General features: G+C 35.1%; 1 protein-coding gene across 1 annotated transcript in view; it reads right to left on the bottom strand.

Moving 5' to 3' along the window:
• Positions 1-948: 948 nt before the first annotated feature.
• PEX3 (peroxisomal biogenesis factor 3) overlaps positions 949-23,658 on the bottom strand; it is a 46,339-nt gene continuing 23,629 nt past the window's right edge. Inside the window, exons 9-12 of the mRNA XM_063097316.1 lie at positions 16,400-16,470; positions 11,121-11,246; positions 5,100-5,196; positions 949-1,156 (exon numbers count right to left, since the gene is read on the bottom strand). Coding sequence (XP_062953386.1) covers positions 1,073-1,156; positions 5,100-5,196; positions 11,121-11,246; positions 16,400-16,470 — 378 coding nt within the window. The 3' untranslated portion in view covers positions 949-1,072. The remainder of the gene's footprint in view (positions 1,157-5,099; positions 5,197-11,120; positions 11,247-16,399; positions 16,471-23,658) is intronic.

Genomic DNA, 23,658 nt, shown 5'->3' with positions numbered 1-23,658 from the left:
ATATATTAATGATACATAATGATTAATTTATTTCTGCCCTAATTACCCATCTAAATGCAGAAGTATAGATTTACTAGAGACAATGAAATATTTCTTTTTCAGAAGGTAACGCTATTTTTTCTAAACAAACATTAAAAGAAAGCACAAACTATATTACCAGTTAAAATGAAACTTAAAAACTAGCATGCTTTCTCTTCCAAAATAATGCAAAATGCTTTGGGACAAATAGATTAATGGCTGAAAAGTATTAACTCAAAAAAAGCACATTTTACTAAAATAGTTTATTGCAATAAGATATTCGCTGTAATCAAAATCAATACAAAGTTATTAAAATTATTTACATACAAATGAATAAAACTATGTACCTGTATTTTATAATAGCTGTGAATAAACGGTGTCAACACAATTTTAGCCTCTAAATCAATATGTAAATTTCTAAGGTTTGTTAACAAAGCCTTAGAAAATATAGTAAAGAATAGTGAGAAAAAGTAGCAAAGAAAAAAATACCTGATCATAGTTGTTAAAATTCATTAATTTCTATACGAAGAAAAGACCTCCATCAGGGTGTATTTGAGACAAATAATTTATTCCTTTGAAAGGTAAATGTAACTGGAGAAAAGTCTAATTCACTCCTGTTTACTGCAGTCCAGAGAACTTCATTAGTTAAATAGTATATTTTCCAAACTTTACACATCCTGACCTATTTACTAAACAGATTTTTCCTCAGCATTAATGTCAAAGTACACTGCATTTCACATTATATATATATATTAAAAAGTATCTACATTAGTTTTTAGTTAGTTTGGAACCAATATCCGTGGTGTAATAAACTATTAACAATTCTGATACGTGCATTGTGTGTACATTTAGGTATGCCCACAAAACTGGTTGATGAATTTAAAAAAATATATTAAGATGCCAAATAAATCTATTTCATTATGAAATGTCTTTGATTAAGAATATATTTTTATTAGGCATTTTGGTAACAAATTGTCACTCTAGGTATAGGTGATTTGTTTAGTGTACTTTTAAAAGTAAATGAATCGCACCGTAGTTCTTCTTAAAGGAAAAATCATTTCTCCAGTTGTTGAGGGGTACTAAAAGCTTCGTACACGTTAGCAGCGAAGTCTTTCACTTGTTCCATCATCAACAGATCCTAGCAAAGATGACAATATAACATTACAGTTTGTACAAAGTATAATTTGAGTTCATTTCTACAATCAAGCAATGAATTTAGCTCTAAGTTTTGTAGGAGATAAGATCAAGAAGAAAACCATTTAAGGAAAGGATTATTTTTTCTTATAATAAATTCTAGGAGATATTTATTGTTTAGGTTCTTATATGAGGGATGATGGTATTATAAATATTCAGGTGTGACTTTGAGGAAAAAAACCCAAGACAGTCTTCAAATGTATTTTTGTGTATGACTAGTGCTAGATAAGTATCTTTTGAATAAACGATTACAATACTAAAGGTACAAGATTAAAGGTACTTTCGTTAGAAGGTGACACAACATGGTTGAGGTATATTACTTTCTAGAAGATCTAAAGTAGTATGTGATTATTCTATGTATACACACATATACAAACCCCATACACACACACACACACACACATTACAGTAAGAGTTCTTGCCCCCCCCCCGCCACCCCAGGGATTTGTGAAAATAAAAATAAGAGAAAAAAATTACATCTTTATTTTCATTAACCTCTAAAATCTAGCATTTCTTTCAATTATAAATGTAGTCAACAAATTGTGATAGTATTAGCAGGATGTGTCAATTTGTGTTCCACAGAAATCACAGACAATTCCTATCATATGACAGTTATGGAAGTTATCAGAACTCCCATTACATATTGTTTAATGCATGAATAAAGAAGCAATATTGCTATATCATAAATTTGATTTTAACATTTGTATTGATAGTTAAAAATTCACTTCCAATAAAACTCCCATGATGCTAAAAAAAAATAAAAAAATAAAAATAAATTTGATTTTATAAGGTATTTTGAAAACTGTATATAATTTGTTTCCTTTAAAACATTGTTTTATTGTATGCATTTATAGAATTATTCTAGAAGGGGTCCATAGGCTTCACTAGATTTTGAAAGGGTCCATGACACAAAAGGTTGAGAGCCTTTTCTCAATGAGAAACGGTTCAATTCTCTCATCAGAGAACTTGATATATTTAGTTTCAAGTATTCAGTACGGGTATTCAATGAAACACCGTGTACGGGTATTCAGTGAAACACCGTGTACGGGTATTCAGTGAAACACCGTGTACGGGTATTCAATGAAACACAGTGTTCCATTGTTTCTCAAATCCATGTTTCTCAAACCAGGATTTACAGACATACTTTCGGGCCCAAGAATTTGAGGGGAGATTTTCTGTTTTGCTTTCTAGGAAAATAGAAAAAGAAACTCAAGCACACTCTGGATCACTTCGAAATTAAACATATAACTTAGTATTGTACCTAACTTAGGGGCTTTTGTTTGTATTTATGTTTATGTTCTTGTTGGCTCCAAGTAGCATTACAACAGAGGCAGAAAATCCTTCAAGTGAAGGCCAAATCATGTAAATCAAACAATACAAATAAAGGTTTCAGAAAACAGTAGATAAAAAAGTACCCAGCGAGTCAGGTGTACAAGAAGCAGGTAGAATGCCCAACAACATCAATAGGTCCATATTCACTTTGGAACAATGAATTTGTGGCCATCAGCCATATTATAGTAAGGTGTATTTGATTTTTCTAGTTTAGATTCCATTTAATGACAAACATGTTTTGGTTTCTGAGTTACAAAAAAGCTCTAAGCTTAAGGAGTTTATATAGTTTTTTATTTATACATTAAAATAATTTAAACATTGGAGGTCTGTGGTTTCTTTTCCCTTTTTTTACTTAGAAGAGTTGTATGGACAAGCTGAGAAACATTACCATTGTAGTGCAAAGCAGCCATAATACATAAACTAATGGGTGTATAACTGTCATCCAATAAAATTTATAAAACAGGTGGTTGGCTGGATCTGGCTCATAAGTCATAGTTTGCTGACTCCAGCTTTATAATAAGGACTGCAAGTCTGTTCAAGAACTGTTTCCTGATGCAGCTTCCAGTATATGTTGTTAGTAGGCTGAGCTAAAAATATGTATCACAGGGTTGGTTCAGACTATTAAAGCTTGCTCCAAATATTATTTGAAAGCAATCTGAAATAATTTGTTTCCTTATGTTATTTGCAAGCAATTTGAAAATAATATCAAAAAGCAGGTTTCACAATTGTTTTCTGCTTCTTCCATCTCCTACCTTCCCCAGCTATAGTACCATCCTAATACCTTCTACCATAGGGATCAGCAAAGTGTGGCCTGCAGGCCAAATCCACTGCTGCCTGTTTTTGTATATAATTTTATCAAAATAGCCCCATTCATATGTTTATGTATTGTCTATGACTGCTTTCACACCACCAGAGCAGAGCTGAGTAGTTCCCACAGAGAATGTATGATGTGCAAAGCCTAAAATATTTATTACCTAGCCTTTTTCAAAATTTGCCAACCCCTGCTCTACTGCATTCTTACAACAGGATCTCCTATACACCTTTGTGATTGAAGTAGTAGCAGTAATGTGAAAATTAAAATTAAAATTAATTTTAAGTAAATTGACATATTCTAATCAAGGCAAAGGCTTTATGAAAGATAAATGGCAATAACAGAGCATAAGACAATTTATTAAGAAGACCACTTGGTATTTTAACTTACAGAAATTATAGTTTAAAAAACTGGTGATAAATAAAGCCTTGTCAATCAATGGTCTACATACAAATTTAATCTACATCCAGTCACACTAAAAAACTTTACTAAACATTATTATCAGTGGTGTTTTTACTAGATTGAGACTGTTTGTTTTTATTATAAATTATATAGATTTTAATTAAAATGTAGTACATAAACTATGTCGGAGCCTGGAAGTTAAAAAATTTTTTTTGAATGTTGCACATCAAATTACTTAAGCATTAAGGCTGATAATGTTGTTTTACTCTTGGTAGTATTTCCCACTTATCTGTTAAAATGAACCACTTACTGGTCAAGCCAGAGACTTCTACAGAAGTTGAGAAAGGTAAAGGTAAGGTTTAAATGCCAGGAGTTACCACCTTTTTTCTCACGGTGATATAAATGTGAAGCTTAAATTTCAGTAAAACAAGATCAGCCTTATTCACTATCTCTTCTGCAATATGAATGTCCAGCTCTTACAGGGGAGAAAGGTGACATGCAAGACTTAAAAGTGCGGGACAATATGCATGTGAAGGACGAGCTAATGGCACTGTGGTGAAAGGAAGAAATATAACCCTCATCACAATGTTCTCCATGTTCCCAAGAGGACAGAGTCCACACAGAAGATACACCAAATTGTCTGAGTCAAATGACACTAAGAAGATGCTGTCTTTACACTTAGGCCTTAGGGTCTCTTCTCACTGTACATTATTGCAACAATTTGCAATTGAGGTGAGCTGCAAGTAATTTTTTTACTTATAGTTTCCAGGTTCACAAATGACTCACACACACAAAAAACTCCTGCAGGTTCAAAATTATCCTGTTTAGGATAAGAATTCCAAATTCTTTCCTAAGAAAGAAGATGGGGTTATAGGTAGTCTAGTGAAAAATTTAAATAACCCATTGTTTATGCAGCTTTTAGTGAGTAGATTATTGCACTATTCATAGTTATAAAAATTTTATTAATTACTAAAATGCTTTACTTCTCCACAAAATTTTTTAGTTTTTCTCAAAATTTGAGAAACTGGATCATTGATCTGCCTCAAGTCTCAATCTTTTTACTAGCACAGCTTAATGCAAAACATTAATGCTACATAAATTCAACTGACGACTAGAATATACATAGACTAAAATGCATTTCAACAGGTGTTGAACTATAACACGGGGAAAGGTGCTTTCAAATTTATAAATATGCTATGATACATTATTCTCATGGACATTCTAATACATTCTATATATGGTTCCGAATTTTGAGTTTTTTGAATAAAAACCACAGCCAAGAATTAGACAAACATGCCACACCAAGAATTCAATTTGTTTTTAATAATACCCCCAAACTTACCTGGACAAAATGACTAGGGGTTTCACTGCAAACTGAATGGATCTGTCCATTTACTATCGGAATTATCTTAGCTAATGGCAGGCTGACACTGGAAAGACTGAAAAGTCATCACAGTAATAATTATTTTCTGAAATCATCTCACAGGAATTTAACATTTTAATTATAAAAGTAATACGCAGTCATTGAAGAATACCTACAGAAATTTATTAAGAAGACAATATAACCAATCATTTTACCACCAAGAAATAATAACTACAATTGACATCATGGTTAATTTCTTCTGGTAATTTTTGTACATATCTACGGGGTTTTTTGTGTGTGTTTTAAACACAAAACTCTAACCTATCAAGCATACTGTTTCTGCATAGTATTGTTATGAACATTTTTCCATCTTATTAAAGTTTCTTCTAAAGTTTCTGATTGTCATTTATTTAATTATTATATAGTAATCCATCCTCTAGCTGTGACAATGTATATTATCAGTTCCCTAGAGTTGGGCATCTAAATTTTTGCCTAATTTTCCTTAATATAAATAACTTTGTATAAACAAGGAATTACTGGGTTAAAGAATATCAATGTTTTTAAGCTTATAATATATATTGCCAAATGCCACCTGCTTCCCCAGCAGTATGTAAGACTATCAGCTCCATTATGCCTTCTTTCTATATTGAACATTATCTTTTTACTTAATCTTTGGTACGTGAAAATTGTATCTTATGGGTTAAATCTGTATCTCTCTTACTTACTATCAAAGTTGAATGGTTTTTTTTCCTGGTGAACTACAGCATTATCTATCAGGCTGTACAAGTAGGAAACCTGGGCATTATTCTTGTACTTCCTTCTCCTGCCTATATCCAATCAGTTATCTTAAATATTTCTTTAAAAATGTCTACTTTTGCTCATTGCCAACCTAGTCCAAGCTAAGCCTGGACACAGCAATGTATTTCTAACTTGTAAGTGCTCAGTAAACATTTGTTGGATGAATAAATGAATACATCTGTGTATGACTGTGTGTAATACAGTGACAAATGATGAAAGTATTTTTGTGTGTGGGTTGTAGTTTTAGCTAGTTATGTTAAATATGACATTTCATACATTTTAACCTGGGCTACACTAAAAATTTCCTTTTGAATATCATGAAAATGCTGAAGCTATGGTGTCTAACCAGTGTGCTCTGCTGAGATTTGAGGTAATGCTTGAAAAGAAAACAGGAAGTGTGAAGATTTATGTATTCCTGAAGAAATCAGGCATTATTCTCTTTCATGGTACCTTTGAAGCACTTTTAAAAATCCGTTGCAATTTTTGTTTACTTGTTTGCTGTCTCTCCCCCCCACTATCATACAATCTCTGGGAGGTTAGGTACAATGTTTATCTTATTCACTGTCTTATCCCAGCACATAGTAAAGAGCCTGGTGTACAGTGGTTGCTCAATAAATACCTGTTGAATTGATTTTTAAAAATCTTCATTCATTCATTGCTATATCCTGCCCTACCCCCCACTTCCCCAATTCCTTCTTCACAAAGTAATCAAAGTGATCCTACAATGTAAATTCCATCATGTCACTCTCCTGCTCTATGCTCTCCAGTGGCTCCCCAGTGTTCTCAGGATAACAACCAGCTTCATCTCACACCACCCTTTTCCTAGTTCTGTTTGGCCACCACACCAGCCTCCTTCCAGGTCCTCACGTGTACCTTGATCCCCCTGTCTTCAGTTTTTGCCATATGGCTTCTGCCCAGAATGTCAATTGTCCCACTGCAATAGATTTTTTCTCTCCCCATCCAAAAGTGATACCATTTTCAAAGAGAGCATAAATTTAACTTAGAAATCAAAAGTCAACTAACAATTTATTAGAATAGTAAAAAGTCAGTAAATTGCTATTTTCAAGATAAATATATAAAAAAGTCAATGGTTTTCCTGAATTTGGTTCTCAAAACTGGTCTTTTCCTAGCCTTACTGCATTGGTTAGAATAACAGAATGATGCTGAACAAATATGTCAATAGTTACCATCTTTATATTATTTCTGAACTAAATGGAAAGCAGTCTAGTTTTTTACTATTGATAATGTTTTACTATTTGCTTTTGATTTCAAATATTCTTTTATCACATAAAAGGTTTTTATTTCCAGTAGGAGATTTTATCAATAATAAATGTTAAGTTTTATTAAATGCTTTTTCAGCAACACTGAAAATGATGTTTTTGTCCTATTGACTTATTAATGTTATGGATTACTGTAATAGCTTTCCTGATGTTTTAACCCTCCTTGCATTCTTAAAATAAACCTTAATTAGTCATAGTTTTAACCCTCTTTGCGTTCTTAAAATAATCCTTAATTAGTCATTAATAATTCTGGGCTCTGACATTAGACAGAAGTTATTGATTATGGGTTACCATTATGGATTACCATAATAGTTTTCCTAATATTTTAACCCTCCTTGCATTTTAAACTTTAATGACTCATAGTGTCAGAGAATCATTAAAAATTCTGGGCTCCAATATTAGACAGAAGTTATTGAACACTGATATTAGACAGAAGTAATCGAGGGTTTACCACTTCCTAGCTGTTTGACCTGAAGGTATTTAATTTTTCTATGTCTTATAGTCTCTTCACCTGGAAAATGAGGAAAATACTAGTACTTATTTTGTAGTTATTTTAAGAATTCAATGAGGTGTGTTCCCAAAAATACCTATCATCATACTAGCACATGGAAGAAGGATTGGCTGCTATTACTGTTGCTATATATTTCTGGATTTCATTTGCAAATATTTTAGTTAGGATTCTTACATCTATATTTATACCTTAAGTCTGTACAGTTTTCCTTTTTGGTTCTATCTTTATCCATTATATTTTCTACTGGGTTATTACTGGTGATAGAAAATCTTTTGATTTTAAATATTCACTATACATATATTAATATACACACATATTATAAGCATATGTTATATATATAACATATACATATATGAGGGTACTTCTGAAAGTTTATAGAAAAATATAATGAAAAGATAATACAAATCTTTCCATGAACTTTTGGAAGTACCCTCATATATTTGTGTGTGTGTGTGTATAATTTAAGCCTTTATTAGTTTGCATCATTTGTTAGTTGATACTCTTCAGGAGTCTGGATTGTTAATTGCAATACACATAAATAATAATACTTTGTGTCTTTGCCAATAGTTAAAAATCTTATTTCTTTTTTCTTGACTAACTATGATGACTAAAACTTCCCAAACATGTTAAACAATAGGGATGACAGTAGGCATGATAAAAATGTTTCCAGTGTTCAATCATGGAGCATGAAGTTGGTTATTAATATGAAACAGAAAAATTTAGACAGGAAATATCTACCAAGTGTCTACTGTGTGTAAAGAGATATGAAAGTGATATAAGGTAATCTCTGATTCTGAGAGGAGGCTTAAAATGTCACTGAGGAATAAGACATCAATTCAAGGTAGCACATGTAGGTTCTCCATGCAAGTGAGGATAATGAGTACTATGGGAGCTCAGAAAAGGAGGACTATGAATGGCTGATATGGTTATAGTGTAATTGTTGTAATTCTTCACTGTATAAAATCAAGTATTTGTTCATGTTAAATAACTATAACAATTCTTTATCACGGCTTACTTAGAAAATAACTAATACCTTGCTAGGTATAAATTATGGTGAAATTGTATTAACTGGAACACTTTGATTTAGACAGTACAGGTCTGGAGCTGAAATTGCTGTTGTATAACTTAAATAATTTCTAAAAAATATTTTAGGGTGATATTTAAATTGCTTTGGAAAATAAGCTTTATGGCTCTAACCATTCCAAATCTCAATGCTACTGCCAAGTTATTCTTTTCTGTGCAATAAAGAAGGGACCCAGAGAATTGGGCAAATAATCTCTTGCCCTATGTATTTAACAATTAAACTGGATTTTGCACATAGGAGGATCTTCAAAAAGTTCATGGAAAATGTATATTATGAACAAACTATGCAGATTTCAAAATTTTTTGCACCAAAATAAAGTTATACTAACTTGCTACAACATGTCTGAACAAGATCTAGTTTAAGGCATTAAGAAGGATCAGACCACAGTTTGAAAAGAGCCTCTATCAGAGCAACATGAATTCTGCTAAAGCTAAAGCGAACACAAACATCAAATTTATGGTGAAGCCTGGGTAGAAAAATGGTGAAATCACTGACGCTCTACAAAAAGTTTATGGGGACTTGCCCCAGAGAAATCTGCAGTTTATAAATGGATAATTTGCTTTAAGAAGGGACAAACTGATGCTGAAGATGAAGATCATAGTTGGTAGACCATCCACATCAATTCACAATGAAAAAACTAATTTTGTTCCTGACCTAATTGAAGCAGACTGATGATTAACAGCAGAGAGCCAAAACGATAGACATCTCAACTGGTTCAGCTTACACAATTCAGACTGAAAAATTACAGTTGAGCAAACTTTCTGCTCAATGAGTGTCAAAACTGCTGTTCCTAGATTAGCAGCAGACAAGAGTGGAGCTTTCAAAGGAAATTTTAAACAAGCAGTATCTCCATCGCTTCTCGGCCTTTTGGCTAAGATCAAGTGTAAACAAGCAGTATCTAGATCCTGAAGCAGTTCTTTGAAGAACTGTAACAGGAGATGAAACATGGCTTCATGAGTACAATACCCAAAACAAAGGATAATCAAAGCAATGGCTACCAAGAAGTGGAAGTGGTCCAGTCAAAACAAAAGTGAACTGGTCAAGAGCAAAGGTCATGGCAACCATTTTTTGGAATATTCAAGGTATTTTGCTTATTGACTTTCTAGAGGGCCAAAGAATGATAACATCTAGTTATTATGAGAGTGTTTGCAGAAAGTTTGCCAAAGCTTTAGCAGAAAACCAGAAAAGCCGGTTCATCAGAGAATCCTTCTCTATCACAACAATGCTCTTGCTCATCCTCTCATCAAACAAGGGCAATTTTGCAAGAGTTTCAATGGGAAGTCATTTGGCATCCACCTTACAGTCCTGATTTGGCTCCTTCTGAATTCTTTTTGTTTCTTAATCATTTAAAGAGTACCCACTTTTCTTCAGTTAATAATATAAAAAAGACTGCATTGACATGGTTAAATTCCCAGGACACTCAGTTCTTTAGGGATGGACTAAATGGCTGGTATCATTACTTACAAAAGTGTCTTGAACTTTATGGAGCTTATGTTGAGAAATAAAGTTTATATTTCTTATTTTTATCTTTTAATTCCATTTTCCATGAACTTTTTGACGTCCCCTGGTACATACTGCATATCAATTACTATTTCCCTAAATTTTAACGAATGAGACCATAGTCACTCAACATTGATTTAGTACTCATTATTCTCTGAGTCTGATATAAAAAAACTACAAAACAGAGTTCCTCAAAGAGTGTAAATTCTGAGACCAATGGTGCTCATGTTGAGATGACAAAGGTATAATAAAACTGTAAGACACCTTCTGGCAACATGAGTCCATGACTTAGTAATAGTTATGATTAAAATGACTAACAATTGCAGTAACTAAATATTTCTAATACTATAATAATAATTGAAAATAAATATATACAAGGATTTGCAGAACTATAAGGAGATAATTTATCAAATGGGAATCTACAACAAAAATACCTGGTTGTTATAATGATCAAAGTATTGAATTATGTAGGCCAATAATGGCTTGCAGTACTGGAATAGTATTTGAGAACACATGAAAATTTAAATACATTGTCAGGTTTGTATTCTAAAGAGTTTAATTGGAATTTGGCTTATAAAAAAGTGGTTTCTCAACTTAAGTACTTCAATATAGTGTTAACATTTTTGGAAAAAATGCAAGTTTTAATATTGAATCCAGAAGAAGCTTCTGCTAATGAAGAAGTCAATTTAATTTGTTGAAAAATGAGGCTCTCAAATGTATTCTCTAAGATTTCTTTTGTTACCTGGAACAGAAAATATACACATCAAAAGCATCATTTTTTTTTACAGCATTCATTAGTATGATAATATTTTTATATGTCATCTTACCTATCCATGGAGTTATTACCATGTTGCAGGTCTTGTTCAGTAGGTCGAAAGAACTCAGCCATATTGTCTAGAAGTCTGCTAAAACCTCGGTTTAAACAGGTATTCAAAACTGTACTAAAATCTGGACTATATAAAATAAGAAGTATAAGTTACTTTTTAGATTCTCAATGGAAAAGAAAACAAATTTAATAACTATGCGGTTACTTTTGAAAGCTACCAACATTTCAAGTCACAATCTAGTTTTTACGGCCTAATGCACTGTAAAAATACACCAAGTAGTCAATCTTTAAAAATAAAGCATAAAAAAATGAGTTTATTATTTAGCACAACACAATGAGAATATTCACCTTTTCTGCTATATCTTCTGTCAGCCCTTTGTACAATGTATTTTTTAAAATATCAATACTAGTATTATTTCTCCTGAGGAAACTCTTGATTCCTCTTATAGTCACAGATTATTAATCTGCTTTACATACTCTATCGTGACATCTTAGAAAGATATAAAATATTACAATCATGTACAGATGAAGAACTAGATATTTGAAGGATGAAGATACTTGCCCAAAGGTATGTAATTAGTAAATGGGAGAGGTTGAATTTGAACCCAGGCCTTTTGGATCTTAAGTTCAAGCTCTTTTCCTTATACTGTGTAAGTACCTCACAAAAACTCTGATAAAGAATAATATATACGGCCGCCCTGTGGCGCACTCGGGAGAGTGCAGCGCTGGGAGCGCAGCGGCTCCTGCCGCGGGTTTGGATCCTATATAGGGATGGCCAATGCGCTCACTGGCTGATCGCGGTGCAGCCGGTCATAAAAAAAAAGAATAATATATAAGAGTGCTATGAAAGTTAGAAAATGCCTAGTTATGTTGAGCTTTTCTTTTCTCAGAGTGTGCATATGTGCGTGGATATCTGTCTACTTTTTCTCCTTAGTTTTCTCTGTTTTTAAAGCATTTTAACAACTTTACTGAGGTAGAATTTAGGTACCACAAAAATTCACCATTTTAAATGTCCCAAAGATTTTTAGTAAATTTACATAGTTGTGTGACTATTACCATAATCCAACTTTAGAACACTTTCATTGCCTTTTTTGCACATTTGCAGCCAATCCCCAACTTACCCTTAAACCCAGTTAACCACTAATCTACTTTCTGTCTCTATAGTTTTCTAGACATTTTTGTTGTTGTTGTTGTTTGGGTGGCTGACCAGAGTTTTTTGGACATTTCATAGAAATAGTCATACAGCATGTGATCTTTTATGTCTGGCTTTTTTTTACTTAGCATAATGTTTTTAAGGTTCATCTATCCTGTAGCATGTATCAATGATTTGTTCCTTTTTATTGCTAAATAAGATTCCATTGTCTGAATATATCACATTTTATTTATCCATTTATCAATTGATGAGCAGTTGGATTATTTCTACTTTTTGGTTATTGTGAATAATGCTGTTATAAAATTTCTTAACAAATTTTTGTGTGGACAAATGTTTTCATTTCTCTTGGGTAGAAACTAGGAGTGGAATTGCTGGGTCACCTGGTAAATTTCAGTTTAACTCTGTTGTCTTTTAAAGGGAATATGGTAGAGTTCAAAGAAGAAAAACAAAATGATTATAAGGGGACTGAAATTGAAGAAATGGAAACTGAAGAAAAGAACATTATGGGTAACTACTTCATAGGGTTATTGTAAGAATTAGATAAATTAAAATATGTAAAGTAGTATAGAACGGTGTGCTTGGAGCATAAGTGCTCAAAAATGTTAATTTCTATTCTTCTCATTGAATTAGATTCATTTAGACCAATGAAATAAAGAGTAGCTTTTTGAAATAAGTGATCTTGTTTCCTATTTTATACACACAAAAAATAGAAGCAACGAGAACTTCCACATACTTGTCCACATCTACTAACTTACATGCATCTGTACCTATCCTTTGTCATCACTCCCCGACTCCCAAAACCAATCCTTTTACTTAAGATTCCTTTCCTTATTTCTTTCTGTTATTCAAGGTTCTTTGTTCTCAAAATTATCCTGACTCCCTACATCAATTTCTCCCTCTACCAATTCAGGTCAATTCAGTAAACACGTATTTAGTATCTATTATACTCAAGGCACTGTTCTAAGAGCAGAGAATTCACTGGTGAACTAAGCAGACAAAAATTACTGATCTCATGGAGTTTAATCAAGTAAAAAGGTGTGTTTGAAAAATGCTTAAAGGGCTGGCCTGTTAGCTCAGTTGGTTAAGCATGGTGTTATAACACCAACGTCAAGGATTTGGATCCCCATACTAGCTAGACACCAAAAAATAAATAAATAAAAAATGCTTAAAAAACAAAACAAAAATCTCCTAGATCCCACATTCCCCTTCAAATACAATCCCATTTCTCTGTACCTCTCAAAGCAAAACTTCTTGAAATAGTTGTTTATCCTGTCTCTACCTTCTCAACTCTAGTTCTTTTGAATCAGATTTTCTCCACTGCTCCTCTGAAAGTTCTCCATAAGATCACCCAACAACTCCATCTTGATACATCTGTTGTCATTTCTCAGACCTTACCTCATTTGACCTTTCAGGAGCATCTGACCCAATTAACTAGTCAACTGCTTGAAACATTTTCTTCAATTCTGTTCCAGAACACTTCCCTCTTTTGGTGTTTCTTCTATTTCACTGGCAGCTTCTGGTCAGTCTCCTTTGCTAGCTATTCCTCCCCTTCACAAACTCTAAATATTGGAGTGCTCTATGACTCCGTCATCCTTTAGCTTCTATTTCTTACTGTCTCTATGGGAAGAACTCATATACTCGTACAAGTTGATAACTCCTAAATTTATATGTTTATCTGTAAACTAACTCTTGAATTCCAGACTTGCATATTCAATTGCCAATAGACATATCCATTTGGTATCTTATAAATGTCTCAAACTTAACATGGCCAAAATATAAATGGCAATTCCTATTTCCTCAGTTGCTCAGCCCCCATACCTAGGAGTTATCCTTCCCCCTTCTTTCATAACCCACACCAAATAATTCAGCAAATACTACTGGTTCAACCTTCAAAATAAATCCACTATTTAACTGCTTATCATTGCCACCACTGCTACCACCCAGTCTAAGCTATAACCATCTCTTGCTTAGAGTACTTCAATTCTTGAAAAAGGCTCCCTTCTTAAATTCCTATTTATTTATAGTCAATTTACCATAGAGCAACAAGAGAGATCTTTTATAAACAGAAACTATGTTATTATCCTGTTAAAATTTTTCAATAGGTTCCCATAAATCTCAGAATAAAAAACATATTCCTTACCATGGACTACAAGGTCCAACACACTCTAGTCTCTACATATTTCTTCACCCTCATTTCCCCCCTCACTCCAGCAACACTGGCCTTCTTAATATTCCTTGAACAAGCCAAACATTAGGATCTCTGGAGCTGCTGCCTTGAACTGTATATTCCCAGATTATAAGGTTCACATCCACAGGAGAATCATGTCTCTGCTCAAATGACATCTCCTCAAAGAGCCCTTTTCTGACTAACCTATCCAAAATAGCATCCTTGGTCACTCTCTAGCCCCTTAAACTGCTTTGTGTTTTATCAGTGAAGTTATAAATACTTGACATTATATTAAATTTAATAGTTTGTTTTTCTCTTCCACTAAAATGTAATTTCCAGGAGGGCTGACAACCTAGCATCTAAAATACTACCTAATATACCATACATGGTCAATAAATATCTGATGAATAAATAATTCAGTGAGATAGATGAATAAACACATTTGTTCTATCTTTGATATGTAGAAATCTCAATCAAAACCAGCTCCTGCGAGTGGAAGACTAGGGCTATAAGTTTGGGAATCATTAATATACAGATAGTTAAAGCAATGGGAGTATATGAAATTGCCCGGGGTGGTTAAGGATGAAATAAGAAAAAATATCTGGGAAACGAATGTTTAAAGGAAAGACAGATAGAGGAACCTAAGAAGAAATTACCTGAGAGTAGGGAGAAAAATTAGGAGATTACATGGTCATGGAAGCCATGTGAGAAAAAAATTTTCAAAAAAGACTTGATCAACAGTGTCAAATATCAGAGAAAGGTCAAGTAAGATGAACATTATGGTTTCACTGGATTTGGCAAAAGATCATTGATGACCTTTTCCACAGCTTAATGGAGTGATTTGTTGGAAATCTGAATAAGAAAAAAAGTGGAGATCGCTACTGTAGAAAGACAAAGAACTAAAACTTGATGAATTCAGACAGCAGATTTAGTAGCTGAGTTAACCTAAAAGCCTGCTGATTTTCTTCAAGGTTATGAAAAACTTTTATTAGGAGGGAATAGCACTTCCTCAGAAAATAGAACTAGAGAAAATAGGCTTTAATTCTCCCAAGGAGGCATACAGTATCTTTAACTTAAAAGGGACCTTGATATTTTCATCACTTAAGATAAAGTGGATAGGACAGGTATTACTACTTATATTTTATAATGATAAAATTACTTCAAAGCATTTAAATGGCTCAGCCAAGGTTGAATAGCTAATAAATGAACACAAGTCATATGGTCTTCTAATGCAGTCTTGTACTTTTTCCATTTTTAACACCCTGGTTCTCTTTTGGATGGTTTAAAATAGTAATATTTAATTTAGGGAAGATGTGAGATTTTTATCACTCGAAGCTTTTAGGGATATTGTAGACTATCCTAAAAGGTTTGGGGCGAGTCGTTCTTAGGATGGAATGAGTGTGTGTGTGTGTGTGTGTGTGTGTGTGTGTGTGTGTGTGTGCGTGTGTGTGTGTGTGTAAGTGTATACACGAGCATGTGCAGGTACAGATGCATACTTGAGAGTTAGCTGTAGCTGGCTAGTGCTGGCTCGAAAAAGCAACTCTTCTCAACTCCCCAACTTGGCATTCAGTGACTTCAATTTAGCTTGAGATTTGCTGCAGCTAAAATTTCAGTTTCCTTTTCTTTTTCTTTTTTTTTTCTTTTTTTCAGATCTAGTTGTTAAACATGCCAGAATTACTCTGGAAAGCCTTTTTCAAAATACAAGCACTAAGTACCTTCCAGATCCTCAACCAGAACATCAGAATCTGCAGGCTAGGGAAGTGGGTGGGCAAGGTATGGGTATCTTGAAAAAAAACCCTGCTTCCCTCCAGTTTAGATAGAAAATCCTACTTAAAGGTAGTGGAATAGATTCAAAATTTATTTTTAACACGATATTAGGTTGTTCAAGAAAAAACAAAAAATGGTCTTAAGTAAACTCAAAATACAAACACATTTTTCCTATTACATGAAGTATACATACCTTTCCAACATGTCTCTAGTTTCATTGAGAAGTTTAATAGTGGTAACATCTCTAGGAGAAAGCCCACAGGCCTATAAAATTAAAATGCCATACTTCAGGGTTTCAAAAATTAGCACAGGGTCATGATGAAACCAATCACATTCATAAACTCAAGAGTTCAGGAAATCTGAAAGTCTATGTTCTATCAATAATCAAAAATGTTAAACTAAAAAAAGCAGTAAAGGTTTATGTGAACAGGAAAGTAGTATTTAAAACATGAGTCAAAATAAAATTATCCTTTGTAAGATATTCTTTTATCTGGCCCTTCTTGGCTAGATTTCTACTATATACAGACAAAGAAAAAAATAGGCTTTGAGATTGCAGAGGTCTGGGTTGCGTTTTTTTTTTTTTTTGTTTTGTTTTATTATTTTATTTTATTTTATTTTTTTATTTTTTTCTTAATTTTATTTTGTCGATATACAATGTGGTTGATTATTGTGGCCCATTACCGATACCTCCCTCCCTCCTCCCTCTCCCCACTCCCTCCCAACAATGTCTTTCTATTTGCTTGTCATATCAACTTCAAGGAATTGTAGTTGTTATGTCTTCTTCCTCCCCCCCGTTTTTTTGTGTGTGTGTGTGTGTGTGTGTGTGTGTGTGTGTGTGTGAATTTATATATTAATTTTTAGCTCCCACCAATAAGTGAGAACATGTGTTATTTCTCTTTCTGTGCCTGACTTGTTTCACTTAATATAATTCTCTCAAGGTCCATCCATGTTGTTGCAAATGGCAGTATTTCATTCGTTTTTATAGCTGAGTAGTATTCCATTGTGTAGATGTACCACATTTTCCGTATCCACTCATCCGATGATGGACATTTGGGCTGGTTCCAACTCTTGGCTATTGTAAAGAGTGCTGCGATAAACATTGGGAAACAGGTATACCTTCGACTTGATGATTTCCATTCCTCTGGGTATATTCCCAACAGTGGGATAGCTGGGTCATATGGTAGATCTATCTGCAATTGTTTGAGGAACCTCCATACCATTTTCCATAGAGGCCGCACCATTTTGCAGTCCCACCAACAATGTATGAGAGTTCCTTTTTCTCTGCAACCTCACCAGCATTTATCGTTCATAGTCTTTTGGATTTTAGCCATCCTAACTAGGGTGAGATGGTATCTCAGTGTGGTTTTGATTTGCATTTCCCGGATGCTGAGTGATGTTGAGCATTTTTTCATATGTCTGTTGGCCATTTGTATATCTTCCTTAGAGAATTTCCTGCTTAGCTCTTTTGCCCATTTTTTAATTGGGCTGCTTTTTTTTTTTTCTTGTAAAGTTGTTTGAGTTCCTTGTACATTCTGGATATTAATCCTTTGTCAGATGTATATTTTGCAGATATTTTCTCCCACTCTGTTGGTTGTCTTTTAACTCTGTTAATTGTTTCCTTTGCTGTGCAGAAGCTTTTTAGTTTGATATAATTCCATATGTTTATTTTTCCTTTGGTTGCCCGTGCTTTTGGGGTCGTATTCATGAAGTCTATGCCCAGTCCTACTTCCTGAAGTGTCTCTCCTATGTTTTCTTTAAGAAGTTTTATTGTTTCAGGGTTTATATTTAATTCTTTAATCCATTTTGAGTTGACTTTAGTGTATGGTGAAAGGTATGGGTCTAGTTTCATTCTCCTGCATATGGATATCCAGTTATCCCAGCACCATTTGCTAAAGAGGCAGTCTCTTCCCCAGTGTATAGGCTTGGTGCCTTTGTCAAAGATCAGATAGCTGTAGGTGTGTGGGTTGATTTCTGGATTCTCTATTCTATTCCATTGATCATTGTGTCTGTTTTTATGCCAGTACCATACTGTTTTGGTTATTATAGCTTTGTAGTATAGTTTAAAGTCAGGTAGTGTTATGCCTCCAGCTTTATTTTTTTTGCTCAACATTGATTTGGCTATGCATGGTCTTTTGTTATTCCATATAAATGTCTGGATAGTTCTCTCCATTTCTGAGAAAAATGTCATTGGAATTTTGATGGGGATTGCATTAAATTTGTATATCACTTTGGGTAGTATGGACATTTTCACTATGTTGATTCTTGCAATCCAAGAGCATGGGATATCTTTCCATCTTCTTGTATCCTCTATAATTTCTCTCATTAGTGGTTTGTAGTTCTCATTATAGAGATTTTTCACATCCTTGGTTAACTCAATTCCTAAGTATTTTATTTTTTTGGTGGCTATTGTAAATGGGCAGGAATTCTTGATTTCTCTTTCTGCATGTTCACTATTGGAGAATAGAAATGCTACTGATTTTTTGTGTGTTGATTTTGTATCCTGCTACTGTGCTGAAGTCATTTATCAACTCCAAGAGTTTTTTTGTAGAGGCTTTAGGCTGTTCAATATATAGGATCATGTCATCTGCAAACAGGGACAGTTTGACTTCATCTTTTCCAATCTGGATGCCCTTTATTTCCTTCTCTTCTCTGATTGCTCTGGCTAGTACTTCCAACACTATGTTGAATAGGAGTGGTGAGAGTGGGCATCCTTGTCTAGTTCCTGTTCTTAAAAGAAAAGCTTTCAGCTTTTCCCCATTCAGGATGATTTTGGTGGTGGGTTTATCATATATGGCTTTAATTATGTTGAGATACTTTCCATCTATACCTAACTTATAGAGGGTCTTTGTCATGAATGAGTGTTGAATTTTATCAAATGCTTTTTCAGCATCTATAGAGATGATCATATGGTCCTTGTGTTTGATTTTATTAATATGGTGTATCACATTTATTGCTTTGCGTATGTTGAACCAACCTTGCATCCCTGGGATGAAACCCACTTGATCGTGGTGAATAATTTTACATATGTGTTGCTGTATTCTGTTTGCTAGTATTTTAGTGAGGATTTTTGCATCTATATTCATCAAGGATATCGGCCTGTAGTTTTCTTTTTTGGTTATATCTTTACCTGGTTTTGGTATCAGGATGATGTTTGCTTCATAGAAAGAGTCCAGAAGACTTGCGTCTGTCTCAATCTTTTAGAATAGTTTGTGAAGAATTGGTGTCAATTCCTCTTTGAATGTTTGGTAAAATTCTGCTGTGAATCCATCTGGTCCAGGGCTTTTCTTTGTTGGGAGCTTTCTGATAACAGCTTCAATCTCCTTTATTGTTATTGGTCTGTTCAGATTTTCTATATCTTCATAGCTTAGTTTTGGGAGCTTGTGTGTGTCCAGAAATTTATCCATTTCCTCCATATTTTCAAACTTGTTGGCGTATAGTTGTTTATAGTAGTCTCAAAAGATTCCTTGTATTTCAGATGAATCAGTTGTAATATCACCTTTTTCATTTCTAATTTTTGTTATTTGAATCATCTCTCTTCTTTTTTTTGTTATCCATGCTAATGGTTTGTCAATTTTATTTATCTTTTCAAAAAACCAACTTTTTGATTCATTGATCTTTTGTATTGTTTTTTGGGTTTCAATTTCATTAAGTTCTGCTCTGATCTTAATGATTTCTTTCCGTCTGCTAACTTTAGGTTTGGATTGTTCTTGTTTTTCTAGTTCTTTAAGGTGAAGTGTTAGGTTGTTCACTTGCCATCTTGCCATTCTTCTGAGGTGAGGATTTAATGCAATAAATTTCCCCCTTAATACTGCTTTTGCAGTATCCCACAGGTTTTGGTATGATGTATCATTATTTTCATTTGTTTCAATAAATTTTTTGATTTCCTGCTTGATTTCTTTTTGGACCCATATGTCATTAAGTAGAATGCTGTTTAATTTCCATGTGTTTGTATAGTTTCCAGAATTTCATTTGTCATTGATTTCTAGTTTTAATCCATTATGGTCTGAGAAAATACATGGGATAATTCCAATTTTTTTGAATTTATTGAGACTTGATTTGTGACTAATATGTGATCTGTCCTGGAGAATGATCCATGTGCTGATGAGAAGAATGAATATTCTGAGGTTGTTGGGTGGAATGTTCTGTAGATATCTGCCAAGTCCAATTGGTCTAGAGTATTATTTAGATCTTGTGTTTCTCTGCTGATTGTTTGGCTAGATGATCTGTCCAATATTGACAGTGGGGTGTTCAGGTCCCCTGCTATTATGGTATTAGTGTCTATTTCCTTCTTTAGATCTAATAGAGTTTGTTTTATAAATCTGGCTGCTCCAACATTGGGTGCGTACATATTTATGATTGTTATGTCTTCTTGATGGATCAGTCCTTTTATCATTATGCAGTGTCCCTCGTTGTCTCTTTTTATGGTTTTTAGTTTAAAGTCTACTTTGTCAGATATAAGAATAGCTACTCCAGCTTGTTTTTCTTTTCTGTTTGCATGGTAAATCTTTTTCCATCCTTTCACTCTTAGTCTATGTGAGTCTTCATGGGTGAGGTGGGTCTCTTGAAGGCTGCATATAGTTGGGTCCTCCTTTTTAATCCAGTCAGCCAGTCTGTGTCTTTTGATTGGGGAATTTAAGCCTTTTACATTAAGAGTTGCTATTGAAAAGTGTTGATTTAATTCTAGCATTTTATTGATTATTGTTTGGATGTCTTAGATGTCTTTTGTTCTTTTCTTTCTGATTTACTGTTTGTTTTCTGTATTTGTTGGTTCCTGGGTTGTAGATAGCCTTTTTGAATGCCATTTTTAGTATACTAGTGGGTTTTGATTTTTCTTGGGTTTTTATTTCAGTGGTAGTCATTTTTCAGGTACCAAACCCAGTACTCCCTTGAGAATTTCTTGAAAGGGCGGTCATGTGGTGGTGAACTCGTGCAGTTTTTGTTCATTTGCCCTTCATTTCGGAAGGATAGCCTTGCAGGGTAGAGTATTCTTGGCTGACAACCTCTGTCTTTTAGTATTTTGAATATATCATCCCATTCCTTTTTGGCTTTTAGGGTTTGTGATGAAAAGTCTGATGTTAGCCTGATTGGGGCTCCGTTATAGGTGATTTGACGCTTCTCTCTGGCAGCTTTTAAGATTCTCTCTTTGTCTTTGAGTTTTGCCAATTTGACTATAACATGTCTTGGAGAAGACCTTTTTGGTTTGAATACATTTGGAGATCTTTGAGCTTCCTGGATCTGAAGATCTGTGATTTTTTCCTATACCTGGGAAGTTTTCTGCCACTGTTTTGTTGAATATGTTTTCAATGCAATCTCCATTTTCCTCCCCTTCTGGAATACCCATGACTCGGATATTTGAGCGCTTAAGGTTATCTGATATCTCTCTCAGATTTTCTTCAATGCCTTTTATTCTTTTTTCTTTTTTTTTGTCTGCTTCTGTTATTTCAAACAGCCCATCTTCAAGTTCAGAGGTTCTCTCTTCAACTTCCACAAGCCTGTTAGTTAAGCTCTCCGTTGTGTTTTTTATTTCGCTGAATAACTTCTTCAGTTCGGCAAGTTCTGCTACATTTTTTTTCAGGGCATTGATTTCCTTGTACGTTTCCTCTTTCAGGTCCTGTATACTTTTCCTCATTTCATCATGATGTCTAGCTGAGTTTTCTTGTATCTCATTCAGTTTCCTTAGAATTATCACTCAAAATTCCTTGTCAGTCATTTCAAGGGCTTCTTGTTCTATAGGATCTAGAGCTTGAGGTTTATTATCTTTTGGTGGTGTACTTTCTTGATTTTTCGTATTTCTGGTATCTTTTCTTTGATGTTTATTCATTGTGGCAGGGGGTTTCACAGTCCACAGGTTGGACACTATTGACTGACTAAGATGTTGTTGTGGTTGCCAATTTGGTATGGCTACCTCAGTGACTCCCTGTTCCCTGCGCTCTGGCCCAGGCTGCTGAGATGCACCGAGGCACCGCAGAGCGTGTGGTCTCTGCAGAGCTTCCCCTTCCCCTGCAGGATGTCTCCCTGCTCTGTGCGCCCTAGGCTGGGCTTGGGATGGAGCCTAGTGGCGGTGGTGAAGCCTACCTGCTGCTGGATTGCGCGGCAGCAGCGTGAACTCTGTGGAGTTCCCGCCTCCCCTGCCCGACATCTCCCCACTCTGTGTGCACTGGGCTGGGCTGGGCTGGGAATGAAGCCGGGTGGCAGCAGCGAAGCCTACCTGTTGGATCACACAGTGGCGGCCCCGCAGGGCATGTGGTCTCCGTGGAACTTCTGCCTCTCCCGCTGGACATCTCCCTGTCTCGGCTGCGGGTTGATTCGCTTCCAGCTCCAGGGACCGGCGGGTGGGGGCGAGGGTCAGAAGCCGTGGTCACAGCTGCAGCCGGGGGTGACACATGCCAGCTCAGGCCTCCATGTTTCCACCTCTGGGCTGGGGCTGTGATGTGGGCTGCGGGGCACCGGTGGGTCACGCGCGGGTTGGGGGAAGATTCCTGGTTCTCGGCAGGGTAAAGACACCCTTTCAAAGCCATTCCTTTGCACCGATTCCGCTACAGCTGCATCTGGAGTGGGCCTCAGGCTGATTCTACTCCTGGCGGAAAAGCGGCAGGCAGCTCTCCTCTTCCGCCATCTTGACCTCCACTCTGGTGCCCACTGGGGCCGCCAACCTCTTTCACGGACCAGCGAGAACTGCTGGCCGCAAACCGCTGCTCGGTTCCCTGGACCTGCCGGTCTGCCTGCGTCTGCCTCCGAGGGAGTTGCCGGATCCCCAGATGAAATCTTACCACTCGTCCGGAGGCCAGATCGGCTCAGAGCGGCTGCGCTACCGTGGGCCTGCGCCGTGGAGACTCTTCTCTGCAGAATTCTAATTCCCAAGAAGCAACCTTTGATTTCTTCTTCACCTTCTGCCAATCCACTCCTCCCCCATAATTACCCATCTCATAAAGTCTTTTTTTTTTTTTTTTAATCATTAGGAAATTTTATCAGGATGTGTGTTTTTTTTTCATCATTCTAGTCTGAGGCTTGGTGTGTCCTTTTATTCTGAAGTTTCAGGTTTTAATTCAGTTCAGTGAGACTTGGCTCATCATTCTTCTTTTCACCTGTTCCTTTGAACGGTTTTCTTTTTTAGTTCTGCTGTTATTTGTTCCAGAAAGCTTAATACTCTTTTTGTATCTCTTTGAGATTCTACGAGGGTACTTCAAAAAGTTCATGGATTCATATTATCTTTTAATTCTATTTTTTCCATGATCTTTTTGAAGTACCCTTGCACTTTCTAAGTAAATTTTCTCCTGTTTCTTTCATTAATTCTGTTTCATCTCTTCTGCTTGTTCAGTTTAGCCTCTATCCTTCAAGTTACAGTGTTCCCTTAAATGGGATGCAATTTTTCTTTTTGCCTACTCATAAATGTAGGGTCTCTCAGCACCCAAAGAGGTTCATCTTTTGAGTCTCTAGGGCAGGGGAAACCTG

Source organism: Cynocephalus volans, chromosome 5, assembly GCF_027409185.1.
Source record: "Cynocephalus volans isolate mCynVol1 chromosome 5, mCynVol1.pri, whole genome shotgun sequence".
NCBI classification, from domain to species: domain Eukaryota; kingdom Metazoa; phylum Chordata; class Mammalia; order Dermoptera; family Cynocephalidae; genus Cynocephalus; species Cynocephalus volans.
The sequence above is the reverse complement of the archived record's forward strand: the minus strand, read 5'-3'. Positions and strand labels throughout refer to the sequence as shown.